The 25,636-nt window shown below is 53.0% G+C and overlaps 2 protein-coding genes across 2 annotated transcripts; one reads left to right on the forward strand and one right to left on the reverse strand.

Moving 5' to 3' along the window:
* Nucleotides 1-1,917: 1,917 nt before the first annotated feature.
* LOC120688414 (methionine gamma-lyase-like) lies at nucleotides 1,918-5,814 on the forward strand. Its single transcript, XM_039970731.1, has 2 exons — nucleotides 1,918-2,822; nucleotides 4,887-5,814. The coding sequence occupies exons 1-2, from the start codon at nucleotides 2,012-2,014 to the stop codon at nucleotides 5,510-5,512; spliced, it is 1,437 nt and encodes a 478-aa protein (XP_039826665.1). The 5' UTR covers nucleotides 1,918-2,011; the 3' UTR covers nucleotides 5,513-5,814.
* On the reverse strand, nucleotides 5,665-24,321 carry LOC120688415 (pyridoxal reductase, chloroplastic-like). The gene is made up of 10 exons (XM_039970732.1): nucleotides 24,163-24,321; nucleotides 7,867-7,945; nucleotides 7,763-7,834; nucleotides 7,501-7,578; nucleotides 7,295-7,388; nucleotides 6,991-7,114; nucleotides 6,740-6,841; nucleotides 6,498-6,649; nucleotides 6,305-6,398; nucleotides 5,665-6,051 (listed from the first exon to the last, which is right to left on the reverse strand). Exons 1-10 carry the CDS (start codon nucleotides 24,304-24,306, stop codon nucleotides 5,866-5,868), a joined length of 1,125 nt encoding a protein of 374 aa, XP_039826666.1. The 5' UTR covers nucleotides 24,307-24,321; the 3' UTR covers nucleotides 5,665-5,865.
* Between the last annotated feature and the right edge of the window lie 1,315 nt (nucleotides 24,322-25,636).

Genomic DNA, 25,636 nt, shown 5'->3' on the forward strand with positions numbered 1-25,636 from the left:
TGCCCGGATCAGAAAGCGACGCGCACTCCCCCCATCGCTCTGGGTGCCAAGCCGAGACGGGACGAGCTCCAAGGACACAGGGGCCAGGGGCGTCCGCATCGTCACCGTTACCTCGTCACGGGGGGCTGCGTGCCGGATCGGAGCGCCGCCCACCAGGCCAGCAGCCCCGTACCTTGTTCACGCGGAGTTTCAGGAATGTTCATGCGCCCCAAAACAGACCTCAGATTCAGAGCTTGTCTGGAGCGGAATGGAGTTCTACAAGGCGTAGACTGCGGACTGCCACGCAAGGGTTGAGTACAGATTCGAGCCACAGGTCCTGAAATTTTCTCGAAGCGATCCCCGGAGAGAAAAGGCTAAATTTCCCGAGCAAAGTGTTTAGGTTTCTCGACGACGGAATACAAAATCAAATCGCACACTGTTCAACTCCCAATTCCCCTTTTTGTTTCCTGGCACGTACCGGGCTCTCACAAAAGTCAGACTTGAACTCGGATCAGCTCGACGATTGGCTTATGACTCACACGGCCACGCGATGATAAGGTTCGTTATCCTCGTGCTTACATGGCCTAGTAAGCAAAAGGCAAACTTTCCCAGCTGCCGCGTGCGCTCGTGTGGCGTGGATCAAAGGCTCGGGGCTCGGGCTCACCGCACACGTGGCGTGAGCACCAGCCCTCCGCCAACGCATGCACACCTTTGCCAATCGTCCGTGCGTGCCGCGACATCTTCGGAAGCAGAGGCCGTGCACGGCTTCGCCTTGCTCATCCACGCCAAGAACTCAGCTTCGTTCGTCACAGTCGCAGGCTTGTCAACAACTGATCCATCATCGCCTCCGCTGAGACACGCACACGCTGCACGAAACAAAAATGGCCACTCCAGCGGCCGTTGCGGCATCCCACTTCGGGTTGGCCTCCCGTACGTTCCGCCGGATTCAGAAAGGGGTCGCGGCCAGATTCATCATCCGATCGAGCAAGCAGGTTCCCCGGGGTAGCCGGTGGCGTGTCGTGGTGCCATCGGTCGTCGAGGAATCTCCGAGCGAGCGTGCGTGGGCACGGGTGGCAGTTTCGTCGTGGTCTGCCTGCAGCCTGCCCGAGAATGGCACTACTGGTCTACTGCACTAGCACGGTAAATCAAACTTGGCTCGTGCGTGCCGGCGCGAACGGGGGTGGTTGTGACTTGTGAGTTCGTTCCGGTTCATTGAACGTGCCCGGGTTCCCGGGTTTCACCGTTTCACTTTCACCACGGGGGCAAAAAGGTAGGTGCTGTGGATCCATCAGCTGGCTGGGTTCATGCACGGCACGGATCTCGCACGAGAGAGCGTGCACAGAAAGGTCACGAAGTCGAGGGCGACGGCTGGGGAGCGGCGTACTGCCATGTGTTCCAGGGAAAGTTTTTGCTCGGAATGGGCAGGGAAGGTGCCGGCCTGCCAGCCATTGGTGGTTCTATCTCTATCGGTGTCTCCAGAGATATTAGGAGCACTAGTGTAGCACTGCTGAAAATAGTGATGATATCTCTTCTACCAGATTCAGACCTGCCTCATAGTAGCATGTGAACCTGCCTCATATCTTTGGTCGAAATCTCCAAAAAGATATTTGAGAGTAACAGGAGGGGTAGTGAAATTAAGAGCGCAGATATCAGATTCACAAATAGTAGTAAAGTGCAGTAATTTATGGTTGGAGATACACTGCACTAAACAAAATAAAAAACTGTTTTACTATTAGCAAAACGTCCAGGCGCTACACTTGGCGCGAAGATATCGTGCTGCGGTTTCTCAATCTCCAGCCTTCTTCTCCCCTGGCCGTAGAACGGGTCCCGGTTCGCGCCCCCTCCATCCGCCGACCGTTCCTCCGGTCGTGCGGCTCCGATCCGTCCACGTCGTCGCGGCCGCAGAAGATCCCGGCCTCGCCTATAAATTGCCCACCATCCCCTGTTCCGTTCCCCCGCACCGCTCTCTAACCGAGTCCTGAACCCGATCTCCTGCTCCTCCCCTGCAGCTAACGCCCACGCACCCGTCCCGATGGCCGCCGCCTCCGAGCTGGTCACCCCCCTGAAACGCCCGTTCGGGAGCGACGGGCTCGGCGACGGCAACAACATCAGCAGCGGCAGCAGCAACGGCGGCGGCGTCGCGCTGGGCGGCGACGACGAGAAGCCCAAGGCGCGGCGGCGCGAGGCGGACCCGGCGGCGGCGCTGGCCGCGGCGCGGCACGAGTTCGGCGAGCACGGCGGCGTGAACATGTCCATCGAGGCGTCGGCGACGTTCACGGTGATGGAGCCGGACACGATGCGGCGGCTGTTCGCGGGGGAGATGGGGCCCGACCGCGGCGACATGTACATCTACAGCCGGCACTTCAACCCGACGGTGCTGGCGCTGGGGCGGCAGATGGCGGCGCTGGAGGGCACCGAGGCCGCCTACTGCACGGCGTCGGGGATGTCTTCCATCTCCGCCGTGCTGATGCAGCTGGTGGGCGCGGGCGGGCACGTGGTGGCGTCGCGGTGCCTGTACGGCGGCACTCACGCGCTGCTGTCCCGGTTCCTGCCGCGGGCGTCCGGGGTGCGCGCCACGTTCGTGGACGCGGACGACGAGGCCGCCGTGCGCGCCGCGGTGGTGCCCGGGGAGACGCGGGTGGTGTACGTGGAGACGATGTCCAACCCGACGCTGGCCGTCGCGGACATCCCGATGCTGGCGCGGGTGGCGCACGAGGCGGGGGCCAAGCTGGTGGTGGACAACACCTTCACCCCCGTGGTGGTCTCCCCCGCGCGCCTCGGCGCCGACGTCGTCGTCCACAGCGTGTCCAAGTTCATCAGCGGCGGCGCCGACATCATCGCCGGTAAGGACACGCGGCTGCTGCATACTCGTCCTCCTCTCCGATCCTCTATTTTCCTTCATCAGCTAGCGAGACGATCGACGAGGAGAACAGTCTGTGGCTGGAATTTACCAGGCCGCGGAATGGGCGTTCCACGACGCGCGCTGCATTAGCGGAGCGCATGCACGCTTAGTATAAAAAAAATTAAAAAAATACTTGCAAGTTGTGATTAGAAAAAGAAATTGAAGCCTATCTTAAGCGTCGTGACGTGCTGAGTAGATGCGTACTGGTAGGCGGCGGTCTCGTTTGTCCTGTACGGCCGGCTACGTGAGTGCGTCACGTTCCAGTGAAGCTGGAGCTGAAAAGCTTTTGGCCGTCACGTGGAATCCCGAGAGGGATATTCTGCGTGTATAGGGGAATTAAAGGTGAAAATAAAGAAATTACCGGCCTAGTATGGTAGATTACCAGACTGGAGTACCCACTAGAAAGGGACATGACTCTTTCTTATCACAGCATCCATCAGCGCACGCACCGCATCTACGGGCCAACAACCGTGGGATAATTATACTCCTACTCAAAGACACACACACGTGCGCTTTTCAAGTTGTTTAATTTGAGATTCCCTGTCAGGAATTGGGGCTCCCATACCCATCACTAGGTTTCATCACACAATGATGTGAATCTTTTTCTCTTGACGCAAGGGGCGGTGTTCAGTGCAGGCACAAGTAGTGTCTAGTTTTACCATGCAGGATTCACCCTTCGGCTTTAACCGAACTACGCACGGCTCAGTCGACGTTGCCAAAAGCTCACCCACATCCACCGATCCACGCCATTCTTTCACTCTTCTTCTTTACCCTTTCCGACCACGACAGAAACGCCCGGCCATGGCGCACCACCCATGTGGTGGCGACGACGCAGGCCGAGGCCCTCGGCCCTCCAAACAAACGACAAGCTACTGGTTCAACAGAAGATCCAATACAAAACAAACCTGCTGCTTAAGAACATCATAGAGGATGCAACATGCAACTTATGCACGCCCGAGATGGAGAGCCCTGACCATCTCATCCTCCACTGTCCCTTTGCCAAATGTTTTTGGCTACAACTGGGTTTTTGCATCCTAGCAAATGCGTCAGTTACACAACTATGGCAACTGAGGAAGCCAGCGGCATTGCCACAGGCCCACTACTCGACATACCTGCTGATATGCGCCTGGCAGCTTTGGAAACATAGACATGATGTCGTGTTCAGAGGTGAAACCCCCTCCCATCTACAGTTGATTCTAAGCTGCAAGGCGGAAGCACGACTCTGGCGGTGCCGACTGCCGCGCGACGACCAAGCTATCACGGAGACCTGGTGTAACTCCTTTTGTTCAAATATGTAGTCACACTCTCTAGAAACAATTCCCCCTTGTTAACCTGCTGAAACTAGTTTTAATGAGCCTGCCTTAAAGGCTCCGATAATATATTGGTGGGGACTCTCTCCCCCGTTACCCCTAAAAAAACAAACGACAAGCAGGTGAGTCATGCAGCATCAGTGGCCTCGCCCCTAGCTAGCCGCGGGTACGTGGCGTGGTGACCCCATCCCCATCTAGCTAGCCATACATGGCCGTCCGTCCCGGCCTGTCACTCTGGCACGCTCCATGTGTTGCACGTCAGGCCCCGCCTCCATCCTGTGCGCCGATCGCAACCGGCCCCCCGTCATCCGGCTAATCATTTTGCCTGCCGCGCCGTGTCCTCTTCCAAGCAACCTTTTCATCTTCTAGTGCTAGCTGCTACGGCTAGTGGTAGTAGGTGTGGTAGCGATCGCGAGCGCTGCCATGCATGCTGGTGTCACCCGTGATGCACGTCCTTTTGTCTTTGTTTCGTACAACGAACCCCACCTCCATTCCGTAGTGCACCGGGTGACTTTGTCCCGACTCCCTGCAGGCGGGCAAGCCGCCAAGGGCCGGCCATGTGCAGATAGTAGATGTGCTCCCCTGTCGCCTGGGCGTGTCTACAAAATCCTGTACCGTGTCTGCGTTACTGTGTATTACTGCTGTACAGGGAAACTTGACTTGAAGATGGCACGTATCATTGTGCACGCATGCAGGCGCGATCTGCGGGCCGGCGAGCCTGGTGAACGCGATGATGGACCTGCAGGATGGGGCGCTGATGCTGCTGGGCCCGACGATGAACGCCAAGGTGGCCTTCGAGCTGTCGGAGCGCCTGCCGCACCTGCCGCTGCGGATGCAGGAGCACTCGCGCCGCGCGCTGGCGTTCGCGTCCCGGATGCAGCGCCTGGGCCTGCGCGTGCTCTACCCGGGGCTTCCCGACCACCCGCACCACGCGCGCCTCGCTGCCGCGGCTAACCCCGGCTACGGCTCCGGCGGGATGCTCTGCGTCGACATGGGCACCGAGGACCGCGCCAACCGCCTCATGCACCACCTCCAGAACACCACCCAGTTCGGCCTCATGGCCGTCAGCCTGGGCTACTACGAGACGCTCATGTCCTGCTCCGGCAGCAGCACCAGCAGCGAGATGCCGCCCGAGGACCGCGCGCGCGCCGGCATCTCGCCGGGGCTCGTCCGCATGTCCGTCGGCTACAACGGCACGCTCGAGCAGCGGTGGGCGCAGTTCGAGAGCGCGCTCGCGCTCATGCAGCCGCCGCCGCCGCTGCACCACAAGGCCGCCGCCGCCGACCGCGACGCCGGCACCACCAACCACCGCAAGCACTGACCGACGTTCGAATCCAAATGTGTGCTGGCAGGGGGTGATATATGTTATGCTGTGCCTGTTTCTTCTGGTGTATAGTACACTATTATTACTACCATTTGAGTAAGCAAGGTTAAGGTTAAGCACCGTCTGACCCCTCCAGTTCAGACGGATAGTAGTGTAAGCCGCTTCATCTCTGGGGATCCAGGAAACGGACCTGAATAAGTGTAATCAGTGTGCTGCTTAATCTGAACTTCCTTGCAGGAAGATACATAGCAACATTTCAGAGTTGAGCGGTGAAAGCGTCTCGCTACTCCTTATCTGAACATGGTTCTTTGATGTTTGGTACTGAGATTCATTCATATCCCTGTGCATGATCAGGCAGTCTGAAAGACGTTCTGGATCATTTTCTTCGGAGCCGCCATCGCCGCGGACTCGAGCTCTGATATCTCAGCAGGGCTCAGCCTCCAGCCGAGCGCACCCAAATTCTCCTCGACGTGCCTGACTGTTTTCACGCCTGGGATGGGAATCGCGCCTTTGCAGATGCACCAGTTTATGGCCACCTGCGTTGAGATCGATCATAGCATCGGTTTTGTTCAAAAACCTTGTCAGAAGTTCAGATGGACACACATTTACACAAACTGATTCACAAGAAACGCAGGAGGATCAAAAGCCATATTAGTTGTGGCTTTCATCTACAACCGCGGTTCAGAGTTGAGACAAGCCACCCCCGTCTTTTTTTCTGAACAACTTCGCCCGTATTTTTTTCTTTTTTTTTATGCGTGCTTGCATTGTGTATATGTGCATAAAAAGTACCTGAGACATGGTTTTCCCCTTCTTTTCTGCAATCCTTCTCAGACAGGACAGCAAAGACTCCAATCCAGGAAGAATTTGCCGGAACAACACAGACCTGCAGTGCAGATAACAGATGATCAGACCATGAAAACATGCACTCATTGCCTGTCAAAACAAGAGTTCAGAAACAATAAAAGGCTTCCATTCCCATCACCTTGGTCCTTTTGGAAGGCTAGAAGCTTCATACTTTCCGGTCAGCATCCCTAATCCAAGCGGACTATACGCAATGAGCCGAATGCCCAATGAGTCACACACGGTTTTCAGTTCCATCTGCTCGTCACCCATGCTCAGTAGCGAGAACTGAACCTGCACGGCTTATTACTTTTCAGACAATGCAACAATGAATATAAATTTCGACAAGACATAGAGCTAACAATTTTTCTGCAGGCCAGCTACCTGAGCTGAGCTCAAGGGAACACCTTTAGAAGCTAGATAGCTGTGGATCTTCACAAGCTGCTTTGGCCCGTAATTGCTGACACCGACAGCACGAACGAGACCCTGAGAAGCAAAAAATTGCAGTCAGACTATGTACCTAACTGACCAAATAATATGCCTTGTATTTGCATTGATTATAATAAGTGGAATTCAGTAACTTGAAATAATGACATGGCATGATATATGATGTGTATGTTTCCATGTACAGTGACCTTGTCATACATTTCAACTAGTCCATCCCAGAGAGCACGTTCCTGCAAAGGTGCATAGTTAGCAGTGGACCAATGCAGTTGTCCAATTCCGAGCCGATCCAGTTGCAACCTTTCCAAAGAAGATCTGAAAATAGACATTTCATGAGTCAAATAAACTCTCAGATTGATGGCCATGTTATGCAATGATTCCTGCAGCTAAAGCTTTTGTGCTAATGTTCTACAAATTCAGATGTTCTGAAGAAAAACTGTACTGAGCAAGTGAAATGTGGCTGATCTACATTAAGCAAACAAATTGGGGGAATACTTGCAGGCGCCGACAAACTGGCCTGATGTAAGTCGCCAAGGATACGCAGCAAACTTCGTTGCAATGACCACATCATCCGGAGATTTAATCGGCCCTGGGACAACACAAGGAACAGCATTATAAAACCACCGTAACTGAAAATCTGACAGAAATGGCATCAGTTAATGGATTCCTGAAACCATCTTGAGTCGTTGTGTTATTCTAAACTTCAAATTCACGTATAAATCTACCGAGTAGCCGTTCGCTTTGTCCATTCAGGTTTCCAGTTCCATAAGAGTCAGCAGCTCTGTAACCCCGATACTTCAACATGACCCCGTATCACGTATCCGATATGTATCTGCGTATCCGTATCCGATACTCCGATACAACTTTGTGCCTTTAAGTTTTGCAAAAATTTGACGTATCCACGTATCCGTATCGGGCCGATACTGATACGCCTATCCGTATCGGTGCTACATAGGTCAGCAGTGTCAAAAAGGTTTATGCCATTTCTCAGAGCCAGATTAAAGCACTCCTGAAGTTCACTGTCCATGCTTTCTTTTTTTTTTGAACGAAACTGTCCATGCTTTCTTGATAGCCCCAAAGAAGCTGGTTTCCCCAGGCCCACGTACCAAAGCCCATGGGGGAAACAGAAAGGGGGCCAACTTTCACCTATAGTTGTGAACAGCAATATTACTTTCAGGAGAAGCTGATGTTGAATTAACCGCGAACACTTTTAAGTTGAGACTTCAGACAGAAATGTGAGATTACAAATATGCACGGTTGTCTTTTTAGCTCAGCAGAGGTAATTCAAGTTTTTAGAAGCCTGAATCTATAAGAGATGAAACTTGAAAGTTTCCCTTGTCCATAAGAAACTATACGGCGAGAGCAAACTTGAAATGTTCTCTAGCTCAGGTCAATATCCTCTGCTTGCTTTGACAAAGTTCAATATCCTCTGCTTGCTTTGACAAGCTTCAGTATGATGTATCAGCTAAATCCTACAATTTAGAAGCTTTTGTAAAGAGATCTGATGCAGAGAATCGAAATCATGTCTGTACAGTTACAAATTATGCATAAAACTGAACAAGGTTCCGTCAGTATCTACTGTTCATCATAATGGAGCAAGTAATGTCAGAAATGGCCTAGAGGGAGGGTGCCTGTTTATAATGTCTATGTGGTGTATTTTCCACTTATATGCTTTCCTGATCTCTTTCTTGAAGGCTTGTTTTCTGATAATGGAAATAGGGAGGCTTTGTCTACCTAAAAGAAAAAAAAAGTAAGCCCTATAATTGTTGCGGCCGTAATTGTTGTGTCTTTGATTGGCTTTCCCCTCATCTAAGAGTTCAAAACAGCTGGCCGTCCATGAGCTGGTAACAAAGGTGAACTTTTGGCACCTCATCTAGGTTCCTTCCAAAGACAATCACACACAACACGGAACTTTTGGGTGTCCGTGCATGACTTTGATAAAGAGGAACGGCAGCATCAGGAAGAGTGTAAAAGACTGCAGCATTGCTAACTACAATCTACTGACTGTTTCGATTAAAATAGTACATTCGCCGTTTGATCCATGGCTGGATACTAAAAGGTACTATTGCTAACCTAACCAAGCTCCACGAATAAATGGCGTCTAGGCCTGTAGGGTCATCGGATCCTTGTTTTGGTTTGTGCATAGGGAGGCAGGAAATCAAGGCTCAGTGAGGCCGTGCGCATTCAGACCAGAATATTATACACCATAGAATCATGGTGGGTGTTATCTGGACCATCCATATAAGCATTGGGATGGGTGCTGTACCAGCTGCATCTCAGGATAATGTCGCGTCAATGTACATACTTTTTGGCAGGCGTATGTATATGTATACACATATTCCGAGATATACAGCTGTTCTGGCGACCACCACGGCCGATTATATGAGCTTGGGACGGGTGGTGGAGGGGCTCATTTCAAAACTCGAAAATCAGATCCACCTTCTCAGTAGGGTAGGCCGTGGAGCGGAACACCGGCGCGTGGTGCGGCGGAGCGCCGTCGGCACATGTACCATGCTGGGCGGCGGCCGTACGACCAGGCAAGGCCCAGATCCGGTGGTGGGACGGGAGGAACGTGCTTTCGTTGCCGGTGGCACCGGCAGGAGAGGCCGCGGCCGCCGCGCCAGCGAGAGGCGCCGACGCCGGCGCGGCCCTGACCGCCGTGGATGCCGGCAGGCTCCCGCGGAAGCGGAGCGCGAGCTCGTCGTAGGCGCCCGCCGGTGAGGCTCCTGGGAGGTGGAGGCGAACCAAGGGCGCGCGATCGCACCCAGAGGCGCGCTGGCGGTGCCTGGGGCGAGGCGCCCATTAGCGGAAGCGAGTGCTAGTTGTCTTCTCGCAGGCAGCAAGCGCTCGCTCGCTTGCTGTACCCACCACCTGGCCACCACGCCGCCGCACCTGGACGGGCCTGTGGCGTCGGCGCCGCCGAGCTCCAGGCGCACCTGCAAGACCTCATCGAGCGGGGCGGCGTGTGGGCGTACGGCAGCTTGTGGCAGGAATCCCGCGGCGCCGGGACCGGCGCGCCGTGCTCGGCTTGGGCGACGGGCACTGTCGCGCGGCGGGGCACCGCTGGATGCCTCGGCGGCTCGGCGGCGCTGCTGCGGCTCCACGCGCTCTACGGCGGCAGGGGAGACCACGAGGGCGCCAACTACGCGCTCCGCCTCGACCTGGTCACCGGCGCCAAGATGAACTTCCTGGCGTCCATGTACTTATCATTCCCGGGGACGCGCGCGGCCGGACGCCAGCGCACGCCTGAGCCGCCGTGGACCCACACTAGCGCGGAGCCGGCGCCGGCAAGGCTGCGCTCGGGTGGTGCGTCTGCGGGGCTCTGCACCGTCTTCCTCCCAGGCAAGGGCAGCGTCCTCGAGCTTGGCTCCGGTGCTGCAGAGCAAGCTGTACCCGATGTACTTCTGCGCCATGGCGTGCGGGGTCGAGCTGGCGCTCGCGGCGCATTTGCTTCTCGAGCCGAAGGCCACCAAGGTCATCTGCTTGACTTCGTGCGTGTACACGTATGATTCCAATGTTCTTGCACAGTTTCTAAAGAAATCTCTCATCCATGAATAGGTGATGTTCGAGGCCGGCGTGGGCATCGTCATCTTCATCTTCGGCGGGCCCCTCCGCCACATGTGCATCACCGTGGAGGGCGTGTCTCTCACCCACTTCGCGCTGGTGAGCATGCCGCCGGCGACGACGGCGCTGGCTGTCCGCAACCCCTTGGCCATCGGCATCAAGCACAACTAGCCGCTGGAGGCGGCGTACCGCTTCGACGGGCAGCAGTTCGAGCGTGTGCAGGTCGCCGACAAGGGCGACAAGCTGGGCGCCCGGAAGACGGTGGTGTACCGCCTCGCCTCAGGCTCGGAGGGCTGGGCAGTGGCGCTGGGCAACGCCGGCGAGGCGGAGTTCAAGAAGGAGAACGCGACGGGGGGTGTTCGAGGTGGAGGTGGCTGTCACCGGCAAGTTGAAGAACGCCATGGTGGCCGCCCTTGGTGCCGCGTTCTTGGCCGCCGCGGAGGCCCTCGAGGTCGGCGACAAGGTCGGCACCATAAACGACCACTCAACGTTGCCGCCGAGGAGGCAGTTCCTGGTGCTCCCTTGAGCACGCACGGGCACACGGCGACTGCTTGATCACGGCCCGGGCCGCCGCCAGCTCCTCCGATTCTTGTTGTCCCTCGTCGGACTTTGCTCTGGCTCTTGTTCTTGCCTTCTATTTCTGGTTCTATTCTTCGTGGAGGGAAGCCTAGTCCCTGATCTCTCTGATGGATGCAATGATTAGTCAGTTGCATCTCTGCTTTGTGGTATGCGGGTGAAAAAAATTGCATGGATTAGTGATTGCTATAGATTCATGAATTCACTTGCTACTGATTCATGTTTATTTCAGTTGAACAACTGGAACATGAAAATTTTATTTTTATTTCACTGGATATTGCTTTTCTTGAACAAAATGTGTATTCATGGGTTCTTCAATCTGTCATGAAAAATTAGAACACATCAATATTTACTTTTGATTTCGTTGGTACCATGGTGTATATTACTAAAAGAATTTATTAATTTATATCATGAGCAAAACCTATGTTTATGTGTTCTTCATATGGCGTACCACGGTGTAGAAGAGAGTACTACACCATGCTACAGTGGGATCAAATATATATCATGAGCAAAAACTATGTTTATGTGTTCTTCATATGTTGTACCACGGGGTAGAAGAGAGTACTACACCGTGCTACAGTGGGATCAAATATATATTTAGACTATATTTGGTACATCACTAAAAAGCAGTGGTACAGTTGCGTACCCTCCTTTGTACTTCGATTTGGTGAACATTATTAATGTGATCATGATTCAATTTTAGATTTGATATTGTATTTTAAAAGTAAGATGTGTGTTCATGGATTTTTCATACGCAATATCACGGTGTATATCAAAAAATGGTATCTTGAGGTACATTCAAATAAACGTGTTATTAGTCAAAATAAAAAAATTAGAAGATGGTTGTGTGCAACGGTAGCTTTTTAAAATTTGAAATGAGTACCTCACGGGTTGAAAATGGACTAACAGGTGATTCAGCTTTAAAAATAGATTAGCAGGGTGATTCGGCTTTATGTCATACGGGTGGGTGAAAAAGCAACTTTATGTCACTAGTGATTCAGCTTTATGTCGCTCCGGGGTTGGTGAAAAAGCAACTTTATGTCACCATCAGTCTGAACCTTTGCATGCTGGCAGGTGGTATACGATAAAAAAAATTCAAATACATCTCTTATACATTCACATGGGATATGAGATCACACCGTTGGTCACAAGATGGAGGGTCATGATAAGTTCCATCACAGCTGCAGGGTGTACAGATAATTTTTCGGTGCGCATTCAGACAGAACATCAAGTTTGTGCCGGTGTCCCATTCGCCTGCCGTGTTCATAAAGGCGGTCCGTGCATTCAGCCTCATGTCATGTTTAGTTCGTTTTACCTGTAAACGCAAACTTTTGTAAATAGACTTCATTTAGTACTTCAAATTAGCAAGATTCCTTTTCACTTTAATGCGTTTACGGCTTTTTTGCGTTTACGGGGTGGGAACTAAATAGGGAGTTGAGCGACACACAGTCTTGGAGTAAAAGCTTGGAATCGTGCACTGCATCCCCCCCCCCCCAAAAAAAGGGAAATTGGTTTGTGGCACATCCCCAAATGGTAAATTTGTGTACAGCACACTCCACTCTTTGAAATTGTGCACAGCACACTCTATTCTTTGATTTTTGTCTCCAACACACCGCACCACATAAAAAGTCTTCTTTGCCCTTGCAAAAACCGGGCCCACCCGTCAGCTCTCTCCCTCTCCCCCCTTCCTCCTTCCCCTCTACAAGCCGCGCCCGCGCCGGTCCTCAGGTCACCCTCCTCTCCCCTCCCGGCACCTCCCCCCTTCCGCGCGGGGCCATGGCGGCCACCTCGCTGCGCCGCGGACCTCGAGCTGCGGCGGCGCGCATGGCGAGCCGCGGCGGCGCACGCGAGGAGCGGCCGCGGGACCGAGAGCTTCGGCGGCGTGCGCGGAGCGGGCCAGCCGACCGTGAGCTCCGGCGGCTTGGGGAGGTGGCCGTCTCAGCCATCCTCTGCTCCGGCATTCGGCGCCCCTCCTCCTCCCACGCCGCCGTGCCGCCCCCGCTCCCTCCGCCGGCCCTCGTCCCTCCACCTCCTATCCCGGCGGCCATGGCACCGGCGTCCGCGCGGGCGTGGGCGGCATGCAGTGTGGACGGAGAAGACGGGCGGGCATGGGCGGCGTGCGGGCTCGCCGCCGCGGCAGCGCCCCTGCTTAGGCTCGAGCTCGTCTCGCCGCGCGCCCTGCCCTGCTGGCTGCTCCAGCTCGTCTCGGCGGCGGCAGCACCCCTTCTCCCCTCTCCCTCGGGGCGGGACGGCGCAAGCTCGAGCAGGGGCGGCGGCGGTGGAGGGCCCGCGGCGGGGCGGCCTTCGCGCGGCCTGGCGTGCGGATCGAGCTCCGGGCCCGTAGCCCATGGCACCCGGCGGGTTCCCAGTGGAGCTCCCTCCGCTGGCGAGCAGGGGCAGCCGCGGTGGCGTGGCGAGCAGGGGCGGCCGTGGTGGCGCGGCGAGCGGGGCGGACGCAGCGAGGCGGCCACGACGTGGCGGGGCAGCCGCGGCCGGGCGGATGCGGCAAGGACGGGGCAAGCACGGAGGTGAACGCCATGGCGCGGCGGGGAGGATGGGGGAGAGGGAGAGAGCTGACTGGTGGGCCCGGTTTTGTGCAAGGGCAAAGAAGACTTTTATGTGGTGCGGTGTGTTGGAGACAAAATCAAAGAATGGAGTGTGTGTTGTGCACAATTTTAAAGAGTGGAGTGTGTTGTTCACAAATTCACCATTTGGGGATGTGCCACAGACCAATTTCCCAAAAAAATGCAACTGCATGCAAGTCCTAGACGCTAGGCTGCACTGGTACTGACGAGTATTCAATCCTCTGAGTACTACAGTTTCGATCGATCCCGGAGTCAAACACAGTGGTAGCTTACATTTAACACCTGGCTCGCGGACAGTCCGCTCGGGGCCGGTGGACAGTCCGCCAGGCATCGCCTAGATATTTATCTGGATGGATGTGGGACCTATTTGTCAGTTCTCTCTTTCCTCCTCACTTCGTCTAGAGCCGAGCAGGAGCTCGAGCGCTCGCGCCGTCGTCGCCTTTTCCATCGATCTCCCTCCTCCGGCCACCAAACCTCGATTCCTCATGCGGGAACCTTCCTCGGCACCTCCTCCACCTTCCCAAACCCCTAGACCAGGCTTCTTACGGCCGGAATCAGCCCGCGCCACTGCCCGACACCATTGGAGGTGCTTGAAGCTTGCTCCACCGTCGATCCGTCCCTCCGGTCGTCCTCCGCTCGAACCGACCGCGGGAATGGATTCGTGGTGAGTTCCTTGTGCTCCCCGGTCTTTTTCCCCTTCCGCGGTGTGTCGACGGTGACGGTACACGGCCGCCGCCATCGCCGCCGCACTTGCTGTCGCCTGTGGCGCGGGTCAGAAATTATGCATCGCGGACGGTCCGCCTGGGAGGTGCGGACAGTCCGCCGGTCAGATTAGGTTTCGTCCAGAGACGATGTTGTCTCTGGTAGTTTAGCAGAATTGACTGCGGACAGTCCGCTATAGGGGAGCGGACGGTCCGCCGTTGAAATATGAAGTTTGTCCAGAGACGATGTCTCTGGTGGGGGGTTCGCAGGATTGAACTACGGACAGTCCGCCACTAGGGCGCGGACAGTCCGCAGTAGAGTCTAGGTTTTTGTCCAGAGACGTTGCCGTCTCTGGTGGATTGAATACGTGAACTGCGGACGGTCCGCCAACGGTGGCCGGACAGTCCGCAGGTAGAATTAGAAATTGTTCCAGAGACGTTGCTGTCTCTGGTGGGTCGGTAGAATAGTACGGCGGACGGTCCGCCACTTGGGCGCGGACAGTCCGCAGGGCTTTCCAGTTAAAGTAAATTAGTTACATCATAGAGCTGCACTCATTTATTTCATATGTATACGTGTAGCATCCGCAGCTGAGGGCGCTGTCTTTGTGGTGATTGCGGCACCGCAGGAGCAGCCGACGCAAGCCCAGGAGGAGAGGTGTGAGCACCCGGCCCAAGGCCCGTCTGACCCCAGCTCTGTGCAGCAGCCCGAAGGCAAGCCCCGGTGCACATCCTATTAATTTAAATTATGACACCTATATATGTATTTATTACTTATGCATTACGTGTAGGAGTTGTTTGAAACCCTAGTTGCATGAACCCTAGGTGTCATTGAGTTGTACTAGTATATATAGGACGTTAGCAATGCTATGCTAGATAGGGTTCGGTAGAAGTCGAGTAATTCTTGGTTACTCGCGAGATGTAGGATGGTTGTAGGTTTCCAGATATGAGTGCTAATTTTGGATGAAAGTCTTGGAATGAAAGAAAGAATAGAATCTGAGACCGGGCGGGAGAAGTGTAGTTCCGCCTGTGTCGGTTAAGGACCGAGTCGTTGTTGGCCCTGCTGATCATGTTTGAACTGTACTAACCGCATGCCGGGAGTAAGAAGGTAGTCGAAACCGGTAAGCCGAGTACTGCCTTGCTTCGGAAGTACAGAACTTCTACCCACCCCTTAGGGCAGTCGAGTGCCGCGGAGAATTGGGATGCATATGTTTACTTTTGGTGGTCTCTCGTAGGGCTGGGTTGACTATATGCAGGTGGGGCAGTTCTGTAGTTCGAGGCGGGGAGGGGAATGGTTGGTTTGTATTGTCCGATGGGGCTAATGCGTGCCGTGTTGGTTAGGTCCACCTTGCAAGGTTAAATCAAATTGATTCGCCGTCAGTCGTTCTCGGATATGAGCACCTTGGTCACTGCGTCGCAGCGTAGTGTTGTGATGGAAACATTGGTTATATCCATATTGATGAACATCTGAAATATTATTTATCGTTCCAATATGTTTGCTCTAGATTTGGTTATGCAAATATTAGACTATAATAATTCATATAGAACTTGGGCTAAAATAAGGAAAGTGAGGAATTATTTTAGTCGCTGTTTTCTGCAAATAACCACCAGCCAAAAGCCTTGCATGTCTAGATATGTGGGCTAAGTTATACCCACTGGTCGGGTAAGCCTTGCTGAGTATTAGTATACTCAGGGTTTGTTGCCACAATTATTTCAGGACACGCAGACGTAGACTTCTGTCCCTGCTGCGCTAAGTTCATCCGCCGTGATGCAGAGGGATGGGAGGTGGTGGAGCCAGATGTCTAGATAGGGATCTCCCTAGGGCACACTTTGTTAGTTGTAGCCCCCTTTCCTCTAGTTGAATCAGGGTTTCAGTAATGCAAAGTTGTAAATTATGTATTTATTCAAACTTGGTTTGTAAAAACATAAGATAAAGTCTTATGTATACTTGTTGTATTTTCAAATATGTGTCGTGTTTGTACCATCTGCGCCCACCCTCGCGTGGGACTATCGGTGATGTTTCGATCGGGACGTGGGTTGAGAAAGGATCGCCAAATTAAGCCGTTAAGCTAATGAGCCCGATGTATTCAAATGACGGCCATTACGCTTAATTAGAGTTTAATTTGGCGGTTCCGTCACAGCTGGTATCAGAGCCGAAACGCACTGAGGGTGGTACGGGCATGACTAGTTTCAAAGTTGTTCAAAAGTATAAAAATTTTATTAGAAAGAACGTAGGGCGAGCATGCATCTCGTTTTATAGTGTTTTTGAGATTTTTCCATAGAAGTGATGGGGGGTGAGTTTAAGGTCTTAAGGACTTTTGTAGGTGACGTTCGGGTCGTAAGGTTTTATAGACGCGGCGCGAATGGGTTGTGAAAGCGTGTCGGTCGAACCGGAGAACACGGTCGGGCAGTTCAAATGTGTTGCGCGGACAGTCCGGTTGTGACAAGCGGACGGTCCGCCGGACATTAAGGAAAATTTACCAGAACCAGTTGAAACTGAGTTGGGTTGACATTGGGTATAGCGGACAGTCCGCAGAATCTCAACGGACGGTCCGGTCAGCTTTAATTTTGGTAAAGCGGACGGTCCGCCCATGTGCTGCGGACGGTTCGCCATACCATTTTCGGCTGGACCAAGGCAGATTGGTTAGACCAACTGGTTGCGCCAATCGATCGCCCCCGCCTGCAAGCATCATACAGAATTGTTTTGAAACTGTACATTCTGCATTGTGCCATGAATAGAAAGGATTAGTTACTATTGGTTTTGGTTTCAATTTATCTGAATGATGGAACTAACCCAATCATGGTTGAATGCAGAATGGGAGAACCACCAAACCCTCCTGAGTTGGCCCAGGCCATCGCGGCCATGCTCACTGGGCGCGATGAGCAGACGGCACTCCTCCGTGAGCTTGTGGCACAGGGCAGAGCACCGCGGCCTGAGCATCACCACCAGCCGCCTGCTCCTGGATATCCAGAGTTCCTGGCTACTCAACCACCGCTCTTCCATAAGGCGGATGAACCACTGGAGGCAGACAGCTGGCTTCGGACTATCGAGTCCAAATTCACCATGCACCCATACAATGATGGAGACAAGGCAAGATTTGCCGCTTAGCAGCTTAGGGGCCCATCACGCACATGGTGGGACAATCATGTGGCAATGTTCCCCGCGGACAGCCGGTTCACTTGGGCATAGTTCAAGGAAGCCTTCAGGGCACATCACATTCCAGCGGGAGTGATTAGAAGGAAGCTCACAGAGTTCTTGGCCCTGAAGCAGGGCAATAACAGTGTGCTACAGTATTCCTAGGCCTTCAACACACTGGCACAGTATGCGGGGTACCATGTAGACACCGATGAGAAGAAGCAAGCTTGCTTCAGGCAGGGGCTCAGTAGTAAGCTCCAGGATCGCTTGGCAATGGTCAAGTTTGACAGTTTCAGTGAGCTGGTCAATGGGGCTATCATACAGGAGGACGCCCACCTAGCCCACAAGGCAGAAAAGAAGAGAAAGGCACCGGCAGCGGGATCTTCTCGCAGTGCCCCTCAGAGGTTTCACTTGGTGCAGTCAGGCCCGCAGCAAGCCCCCTTTCAGCACCAGCCACAGCAGCAGTGGGGATACAGGCCCCCTCAGTACACTCAGCCACAGGGGACAGTCAGGCCTCCTGCTCCTCAGCAGAATGAGCAGAAGGTCTGGGTGCAGCAGCCGGGGGTGCGCCCCAATTTGTTCCCTTGTTATAACTGTGGGCAATCAGGACACTTCGCCCGTAACTGTCCAATGCCACCTAAGCAAGGCCAGCAGTCGAGCCAGCAGAACCAGAAGCTGCAAGTGGCTCACTTCAAGCCGGGGCAGGTGCACTACACTACCCTTGAGGATATTCCTGAGGGAGCACTAGTGATGTCGGGTACGTTCTCTATTAACGGACATCCCATTACTGTACTATTTGATTCTGGGGCATCTCACACATTTATTAGCAAGGAATGTGTAAGCCGACTGGGATTAGAAGTGGAGAACATATCCAGGCCATATAATATTCACTCACCCGGGGGACACTTGATTACTAATCAAGTGTTAGACTAGTACCTTTGCAGTTACAGGGAAAGATTTTTGCCACCCAATTTATAATGTTGCCATCCTAGAAGCTGGATATTATTCTTGGCATGAATTGGATGGGAGTTCACAGAGTCGTTCTTGACACTGTTTCTCAATCTGTGCACATCAACTCTCCTATTCATGGTTCGATGGCCTTAAGTCTTATGAACTCCACTCCGTTGGTCCATGCGGTGCATCACGCCGAGGGTAAGAAGCTATAAGACATACCAGTGGTATGTGAATACCCGGATGTTTTTCCGGAGGAATTGCCGGGCATGCCACCTGACCGTGCTGTGGAGTTTGCTATTGAACTGCAACCGGGCACGGCGCCAATCTCCAGGAGGCCATATCGGATGCCACCTAATGAATTAGCAGAGTTAAAGAAACAATTACAAAAACTGCTTGATAAAGGTTATATCCATCCTATCACGTCACCTTGGGGCTGTCCTGCACTCTTTGTGAAAAAGAAAGATGAAAGCCTCAGGTTGTGTGTGGACTATAGACTTCTGAATGCCGTCACAATCAAAAATAAATATCCCCTTCCCCGGATCGATATTCTGTTTGATCAGCTATTCGGGGCTAAAGTATTTTCCAAGATTGATCTCCGCTCTGGCTATTATCAGATAAAGATTAGAGCTGAGGATATTCCCAAGACAACTTTTTCCACCAGATACGGACTTTTTGAATATCTGGTCATGTCTTTCGGGGTAACGAATGCCCCTGCTGATTTCATGTATCTCATGAACTCGGTGTTCATGCCCGAGCTAGATAAGTTCGTTGTGATTTTCATTGATGACATTCTGATATTTTCCATGGATGAAGAAGAGCATGCAGAACATCTCCGCATTGTGCTTCAGCGCCTGCGGGAGCACAAGCTGTATGCCAAATTCAGTAAATGTGATTTCTGGCTCAAGGAAGTCCAGTTCTTGGGCCACATCATCTCAGACAAGGGGATTTTTGTTGATCCTAACAAGATTCAGGATGGCCTGAATTGGAAGACTCCAGAGTCTGTTTCAGAGATCCGGAGTTTCCTTGGGCTAGCAGGCTATTATCGCCGGTTTGTACCGGAGTTCTCAAAAATTGCTAGGCCCATGACTGAGTTACTCAAGAAAGTGGTGAGATTTAGTTGGGACGACAAATGCGAGCAGGCCTTCCAGACATTGAGAAAGCTTCTGACGTCTGCCCCTGTCCTCGCTCAGCCAGATATTACCCGGCCTTTTGATGTGTACTGTGATGCATCAGGTACGGGCCTAGGCTGCATCCTTATGCAGGACCAGCGAGTGATTGCTTATGCCTCCAGAGCCCTCAGATGACATGAGGAGAATTATGCCACTCAAGATCTGGAGCTGGCAGCAGTAGTACATGCATTAAAGATCTAGCGCCATTATCTTCTGGGCAATCCTGTTCACATATACTCGGACCACAAGAGTCTTAAGTATATTTTTACCCAGAGTGAGCTCAATTTACGCCAGAGGTGGTGGTTGGAGTTGATAAAGGATTATGATTTGGAGATTCATTATCACCCGGGCAAGGCAAATGTTGTTGCTGATGCATTGAGTCGCAAGGCAAGTTGCAACTGCGTCTCAGCTACAGTTTTGCATGAAACCTTGTGTCAAGAAATGGAGAAGATGAATTTGGCTATTGTAGCTGAGGGTACTCTTGCTAACATTGTTCTCACTCCAACTCTTCGAGATCAAGTTATTGCGGCTCAGAAAGGCAATATTGGCATGGAAAAGATTAGGCAAAGGCTCAGAGAAAATGACCCTCGAGTGGCATGTTTCCATTTAGATGGCGAGTGTGTTTTATGGTTTAAGAACCGGCTGGTGGTGCCTAAGGATTTAGAACTCTGGAAACAAATTCTTGATGAGGCTCAGCTTTCTAGGTATTCCATTCACCCGGGCAGTAACAAAATGTATCAAGATCTCAGACATCGATTCTGGTAGACTAGGATGAAACGTGAGGTCGCCAAATATGTGTCTGAGTGTGATATCTGTCGATGGGTCAAGGCAAGTCATCTCAGACCTGCTGGTATGCTACAACCGTTGGATATCCCTTCGTGGAAGTGGGAGGATATTAGTATGGACTTCATTGTGGGTTTGCCTCCCACGTCAAAGGGATATTATTCTATTTGGGTTATCGTTGACCGTCTCACTAAGTCCGCCCATTTTCTTCCAGTCAAGACACGTTATTCATCTCATCAATATGCTGAGATATATATGGCGCGGATTGTGAGTCTTCATGGAGTACCCAAGACAATTATTTCCGACAGAGGCTCACAGTTTGTTGCCCGTTTCTGGGAACAGTTGCATGCATCTCTAGGTACTCAGCTTATTCGCAGCTCAGCCTATCATCCCCAGACCGATGGTCAAACTAAGTGGATCAATCAAGTTCTGGAGGATATGCTTAGAGCCTGTGTGCTCTCTTATAGCAAGAAATGGGATGAATGCCTACCTCTAGCGGAATTCTCTTATAACAACAGTTATCAGGAAAGCATCAAAATGGCTCCTTTTGAGGCGTTGTATGGGCGGAGGTGCAGAACTCCAGTGAATTGGTCAGAAGCCGGAGAAAGAAGTGTGTTCGGCCCTGAGATGGTCAGTGAGGCAGAAGAACAAGTCCGATTCATACAGGAGAATTTGAAAATAGCCCAGTCTCGACAGAAAAGTTATGCGGACAAGAAACGTCAATCCGTCACATTCCAAGTGGGAGACCATGTATATTTGAGGGTATCTCCAATGAAAGGAGTCCAGTGATTCGGAGTGAAGGGAAAGCTCGCCCCTCGCTATGTTGGGCCTTTTCCTATCATTGAGCGATGTGGGCCGGTAGCATATCGCCTGGAACTTCCTGCCCAAATATCCGCGGTTCACAATATTTTTCATGTCTCTCAGCTCCGGAAATGCCTCCGTGTTCCAGAAAAGGTGATTGATATAGAAAAATTGCAACTGGAGCCCGATCTTGTCTATCCGGAGTATCCAATCAAAATTGAGGATCACAAGACTAGGGTCACTCGGAATCAGACCAGTGACTTCTATAAGGTGCAATGGAGCAATCACTCCGAGCGGGAAGCTACTTGGGAGACGGAAGAATTTGTTCGGACTAAATGTCCGGAATTGCTACAAGCCAATCGAGGTACATGCCAATTTCTAACTCTCCCTTTTTTGCCATTCATTAAATCTCGGGGCGAGATTTCTTTTAGGGGGTAGGATTGTAACACCTGCCTCGCGGACAGTCCGCTCGGGGCCGGTGGACAGTCCGCCAGGCATCGCCTAGATATTTATCTGGATGGATGTGGGACCCACTTGTCAGTTCTCTCTTTCTCCTCACTTCGTCCAAAGCCGAGCGGAGCTCGAGCGCTCGCGCCGTCGTCGCCTTTTCCATCGATCTCCCTCCTCCGGCCACCAAACCTCGATTCCTCATGCGGGAACCTTCCTCGGCACCTCCTCCACCTTCCCAAACCCCTAGACCGGCTTCTTACGGCCGGAATCGCCCCCGCCACCGCCGGACACCATTGGAGGTGCTTGAAGCTTGCTCCACCGTCGATCCGCCCCTCCGGTCGTCCTCCGCTCGAACCGACCGTGGGAATGGATTCGTGGTGAGTTCATTGTGCTCCCCGGTCTTTTTCCCCTTCCGCGGTGTGTCGCCGACGCCGGTAAACGGCCGCCGCCGTCGCCGCCGCACTTGCTGCCGCCTGTGGCGCGGGTTAGAAATTATGCATCGCGGACGGTCCGCCTGGGAGGTGCGGACAGTCCACCAGTCAGATTAGGTTTCGTCCAGAGACGATGTTGTCTCTGGTAGTTTAGCAGAATTGACTGCGGACAGTCCGCTATAGGGGAGCGGACGGTCCGCCGTTGAAATATGAAGTTTATCCAGAGACGATGTCACTGGTGGGGGGCTCACAGGATTGAACTACGGACGGTCCGCCACTAGGGCTCGGACAGTCCGCAGTAGAGTCTAGGTTTTTGTCCAGAGACGTTGCCGTCTCTGGTGGATTGAATACGTGAACTGCGGACGGTCCGCCAAGGGTGGCCGGACAGTCCGCAGGTAGAATTAGAAATTGTTCCAGAGACGTTGTTGTCTCTTGTGGGTCGGTAGAATTGTACGGCGGACGGTCCGCCACTTGGGCGCGGACAGTCCGCAGGGCTTTCCAGTTAAAGTAAATCAGTTACATCATAGAGCTGCACTCATTTATTTCATATGCATACGTGTAGCATCCGTAGCTGAGGGCGCCGTCTTTGAGGTGATTGCGGCACCGCAGGAGCAGCCGACGCAAGCCCAGGAGGAGAGGTGTGAGCACCCGGCCCAAGGCCCGTCTGACCCCAGCTCTGTGCAGCAGCCCGAAGGCAAGCCCCGTTGCACATCCTATTAATTTAAATTATTACACCTATATATGTATTTATTACTTATGCATTACGTGTAGGAGTTGTTTGAAACCCTAGTTGCATGAACCCTAGGTGTCCTTGAGTTGTACTAGTATGTATAGGACGTTAGCAATGCTATGCTAGATAGGGTTCGGTAGAAGTCGAGTAATAATTGGTTACTCGCGAGATGTAGGATGGTTGTAGGTTTCCAGATATGAGTGCTAATTTTGGATGAAAGTCTTGGAATGAAAGAAAGAATAGAATCTGAGACCGGGCGGGAGAAGTGTAGTTCCGCCTGTGTCGGTTGAGGACCGAGTCATTGTTGGCCCTGCTGATCATGTTTGAACTGTACTAACCGCATGCCGGGAGTAGGAGGTAGTCGAAACCGGTAAGCCGAGTACTTGCCTTGCTTCGGAAGTACAGAACTTCTACCCACCCCTTAGGGCAGTCGAGTGGCCGCGGAGAATTGGGATGCATATGTTTACTTTTGGTGGTCTCTCGTAGGGCTCGATTGACTATATGCAGGTGGGGCAGTTCTGTAGTTCGAGGCGGGGAGGGGAATGGTTGGTTCGTATTGTCCGATGGGGCTAATGCGTGCCGTGTTGGTTAGGTCCACCTTGCAAGGTTAAATCGAATCGATTCGCCGTCAGTCGTTCTCGGATATGAGCACCTTAGTCACTCTGCGTCGCAGCGTAGTGTTGTGATGGAAACATTGGTTATATCCATATTGATGAACATCTGAAATATTATTTATCGTTCCACTATGTTTGCTCTAGATTTGGTTATGCAAATATTAGACTATAATAATTCATATAGAACTTGGGCTAAAATAAGGAAAGTGAGGAATTATTTTAGTCGCTGTTTTCTGCAAATAACCACCAGCCAAAAGCCTTGCATGTCTAGATATGTGGGCTAAGTTATACCCACTGGTCGGGTAAGCCTTGCTGAGTATTAGTATACTCAGGGTTTGTTGCCATAATTATTTCAGGACACGCAGACGTAGACTTCTGTCCCTGCTGCGCTAAGTTCATCCGCCGTGATGCAGAGGGATGGGAGGTGGTGGAGCCAGATGTCTAGATAGGGATCTCTCTAGGGCACACTTTTGTTAGTTGTAGGCCCCTTTCCTCTAGTTGAATCAGGGTTTCAGTAATGCAAAGTTGTAAATTATGTATTTATTCAAACTTGGTTTGTAAAAACTTAAGGTAAAGTCTTATGTATACTTGTTGTATTTTCGAATATGTGTCGTGCTTACCATCTGCGCCCACCCTCGCATGGGACTATCGGTGATGTTTCGATCGGGACGTGGGTTGAGAAAGGATAGCCAAATTAAGCCGTTAAGCTAATGTGCCCGATGTGTTCAAATGACGGCCATTACGCTTAATTAGAGTTTTAATTTGGTGGTTCCGTCACATTACACCTATTCGAGCGCTCAAATGTGATTAAGTTGCTAACACGATCGGTAGCATTGAAGATTAGAAGGAGAGGGTTGTGGACTGGATCAGACCTTTTCCCACGGCCAGAAGAGGGGCCCAAGCCGCGGCGCCGCGCCAGGCGGCGCCGGTCCCAGCCGCCGGAGGCAGTGGCCGCGCGGCTGCGCAGCGAAGGGCACCGCCGGTGGCGCCGCCCCTGCGGTCGGCGGCAGAGCCATCGGTGGTGGAGTACGGTGGCCGGCGGGTGGGGGAGCAGCACGGGTTCAGACGCGCGCCCGCTCCCGTCCGTTCATCCGCGATAAAAATCCTCCTGGATCCTCCTCCCCGGAGTTCTAGCTGCCCGGGCCCATTACGAAACCAAGCACGGGCTGGTCGTCGCGGCCCAGGTCCACCCACGAGGCAGTCCGGTTATACTTTGGGGCCCGAAAGATGCTGCGACGCCGAACGCGGCGGCGCAGGAGGGGCGCGTGCGCGCGCGCGCACACGTGGGCGCGACCGGCGACAGGCGGGCGAGGAATCTCCGGCGGCAGCGGTGGTGCCCGGTGGCCGGTGAAGGGGTGGAGCTAGAGAAAAATATAGGGGGGTGCGGCACTTCATAATATATGCATGATAATGAAGTAAATATAGTTGAAATCTAGAAGTGATAAAAGATTATGAATTTTTTGTGCAGCCGCACCCACAACCTTGTATCTAGCTCCGCCCCTGCCGCCGGTGGGTGGAACACAGTGCGCTACGCTGGGCTGGCTACTCGTGCTAGTACTCTCCCCTGCTGACTGGTTGGTGACGGTGGTAACTCCCAAGTTTCTCACTCACACACACAGAGCCAGCCAGAGGCAGGGCATTGGCCTTGTTTGGCAACGCTAGGATTCTAGCGCGCACAAATCCCGAAAAAAGAATCTCGCATGCATGAAGCACTAAATGAAGTCTATTTGCAAAACTTTTTTAGGCATGGGTATAACTTTTCGCGACGAATCTAATGACGGTAATTAATCGATAATTTGCTATAGTGGTGCTACAGTAACCATCCTCTAATCGCGCGGTCAAAGGCCTCATTAGATTCTTCAGAGTCACTAGCGCGGGGGTTCTGAAGTTGGTTTTGTAAACTGGCTTTGTTTGACACCGTAATTAGCGGTCAAAATTTACTATTCATAGCGTGCACTAGCATGCCAAACAAGGCCATTGATGATTGATCCGTCGAGCACTCGGGCGATGGTGGACGCACGCAGGGGCCAGACGAGGCCGTGCTGCAGTGGCCCCGTGAGCCGCGGCCGTGGCTGGCGGGGGAATTAATGGCCGCAGCGATCGGCTTGAAGGAGCCAGGCAGCCGGCCGCTCCCGGCACGGGTCTCCATGCCCGGGGCCCGTGACGAAAGTCTCCGGCAGCGGCAGGGGGGCTAGCTACCTCCTCGTAGACGCGGTGCTCGGGCCGGGCAGGCGGCCTCGGTGCGCGAGACCTCGCGTCGCCTTCCGTTGGCGCTGGGGTGGGCGGGTGCCGGTGGCTGCCCTGCCTGGCTGGCACCGCCGCGCCCGCGCGCGTCCGGACACGGGC

This window comes from Panicum virgatum, chromosome 9N, assembly GCF_016808335.1.
Source record: "Panicum virgatum strain AP13 chromosome 9N, P.virgatum_v5, whole genome shotgun sequence".
Lineage (NCBI taxonomy): Eukaryota > Viridiplantae > Streptophyta > Magnoliopsida > Poales > Poaceae > Panicum > Panicum virgatum.

What these genes read in the sequence shown, in the direction of transcription:
- LOC120688414 (XM_039970731.1), top strand. Translation starts at nt 2,012, where the DNA reads ATGGCCGCCGCCTCCGAGCTGGTCACCCCCCTGAAACGCCCGTTCGGG. An exon ending in CGGCGCCGACATCATCGCCG is followed by an intron (nt 2,823 to 4,886) that starts GTAAGGACACGC and finishes GCACGCATGCAG; the next exon opens with GCGCGATCTGCGGGCCGGCG.
- LOC120688415 (XM_039970732.1), bottom strand. Translation starts at nt 24,306, where the DNA reads ATGGCTCTGCCGCCGACCGCAGGGGCGGCGCCACCGGCGGTGCCCTTC. An exon ending in TTCCCTTGAGCTCAGCTCAG is followed by an intron (nt 6,650 to 6,739) that starts GTAGCTGGCCTG and finishes TAAGCCGTGCAG; the next exon opens with GTTCAGTTCTCGCTACTGAG. An exon ending in AGGGGAAAACCATGTCTCAG is followed by an intron (nt 6,052 to 6,304) that starts GTACTTTTTATG and finishes ATCTCAACGCAG; the next exon opens with GTGGCCATAAACTGGTGCAT.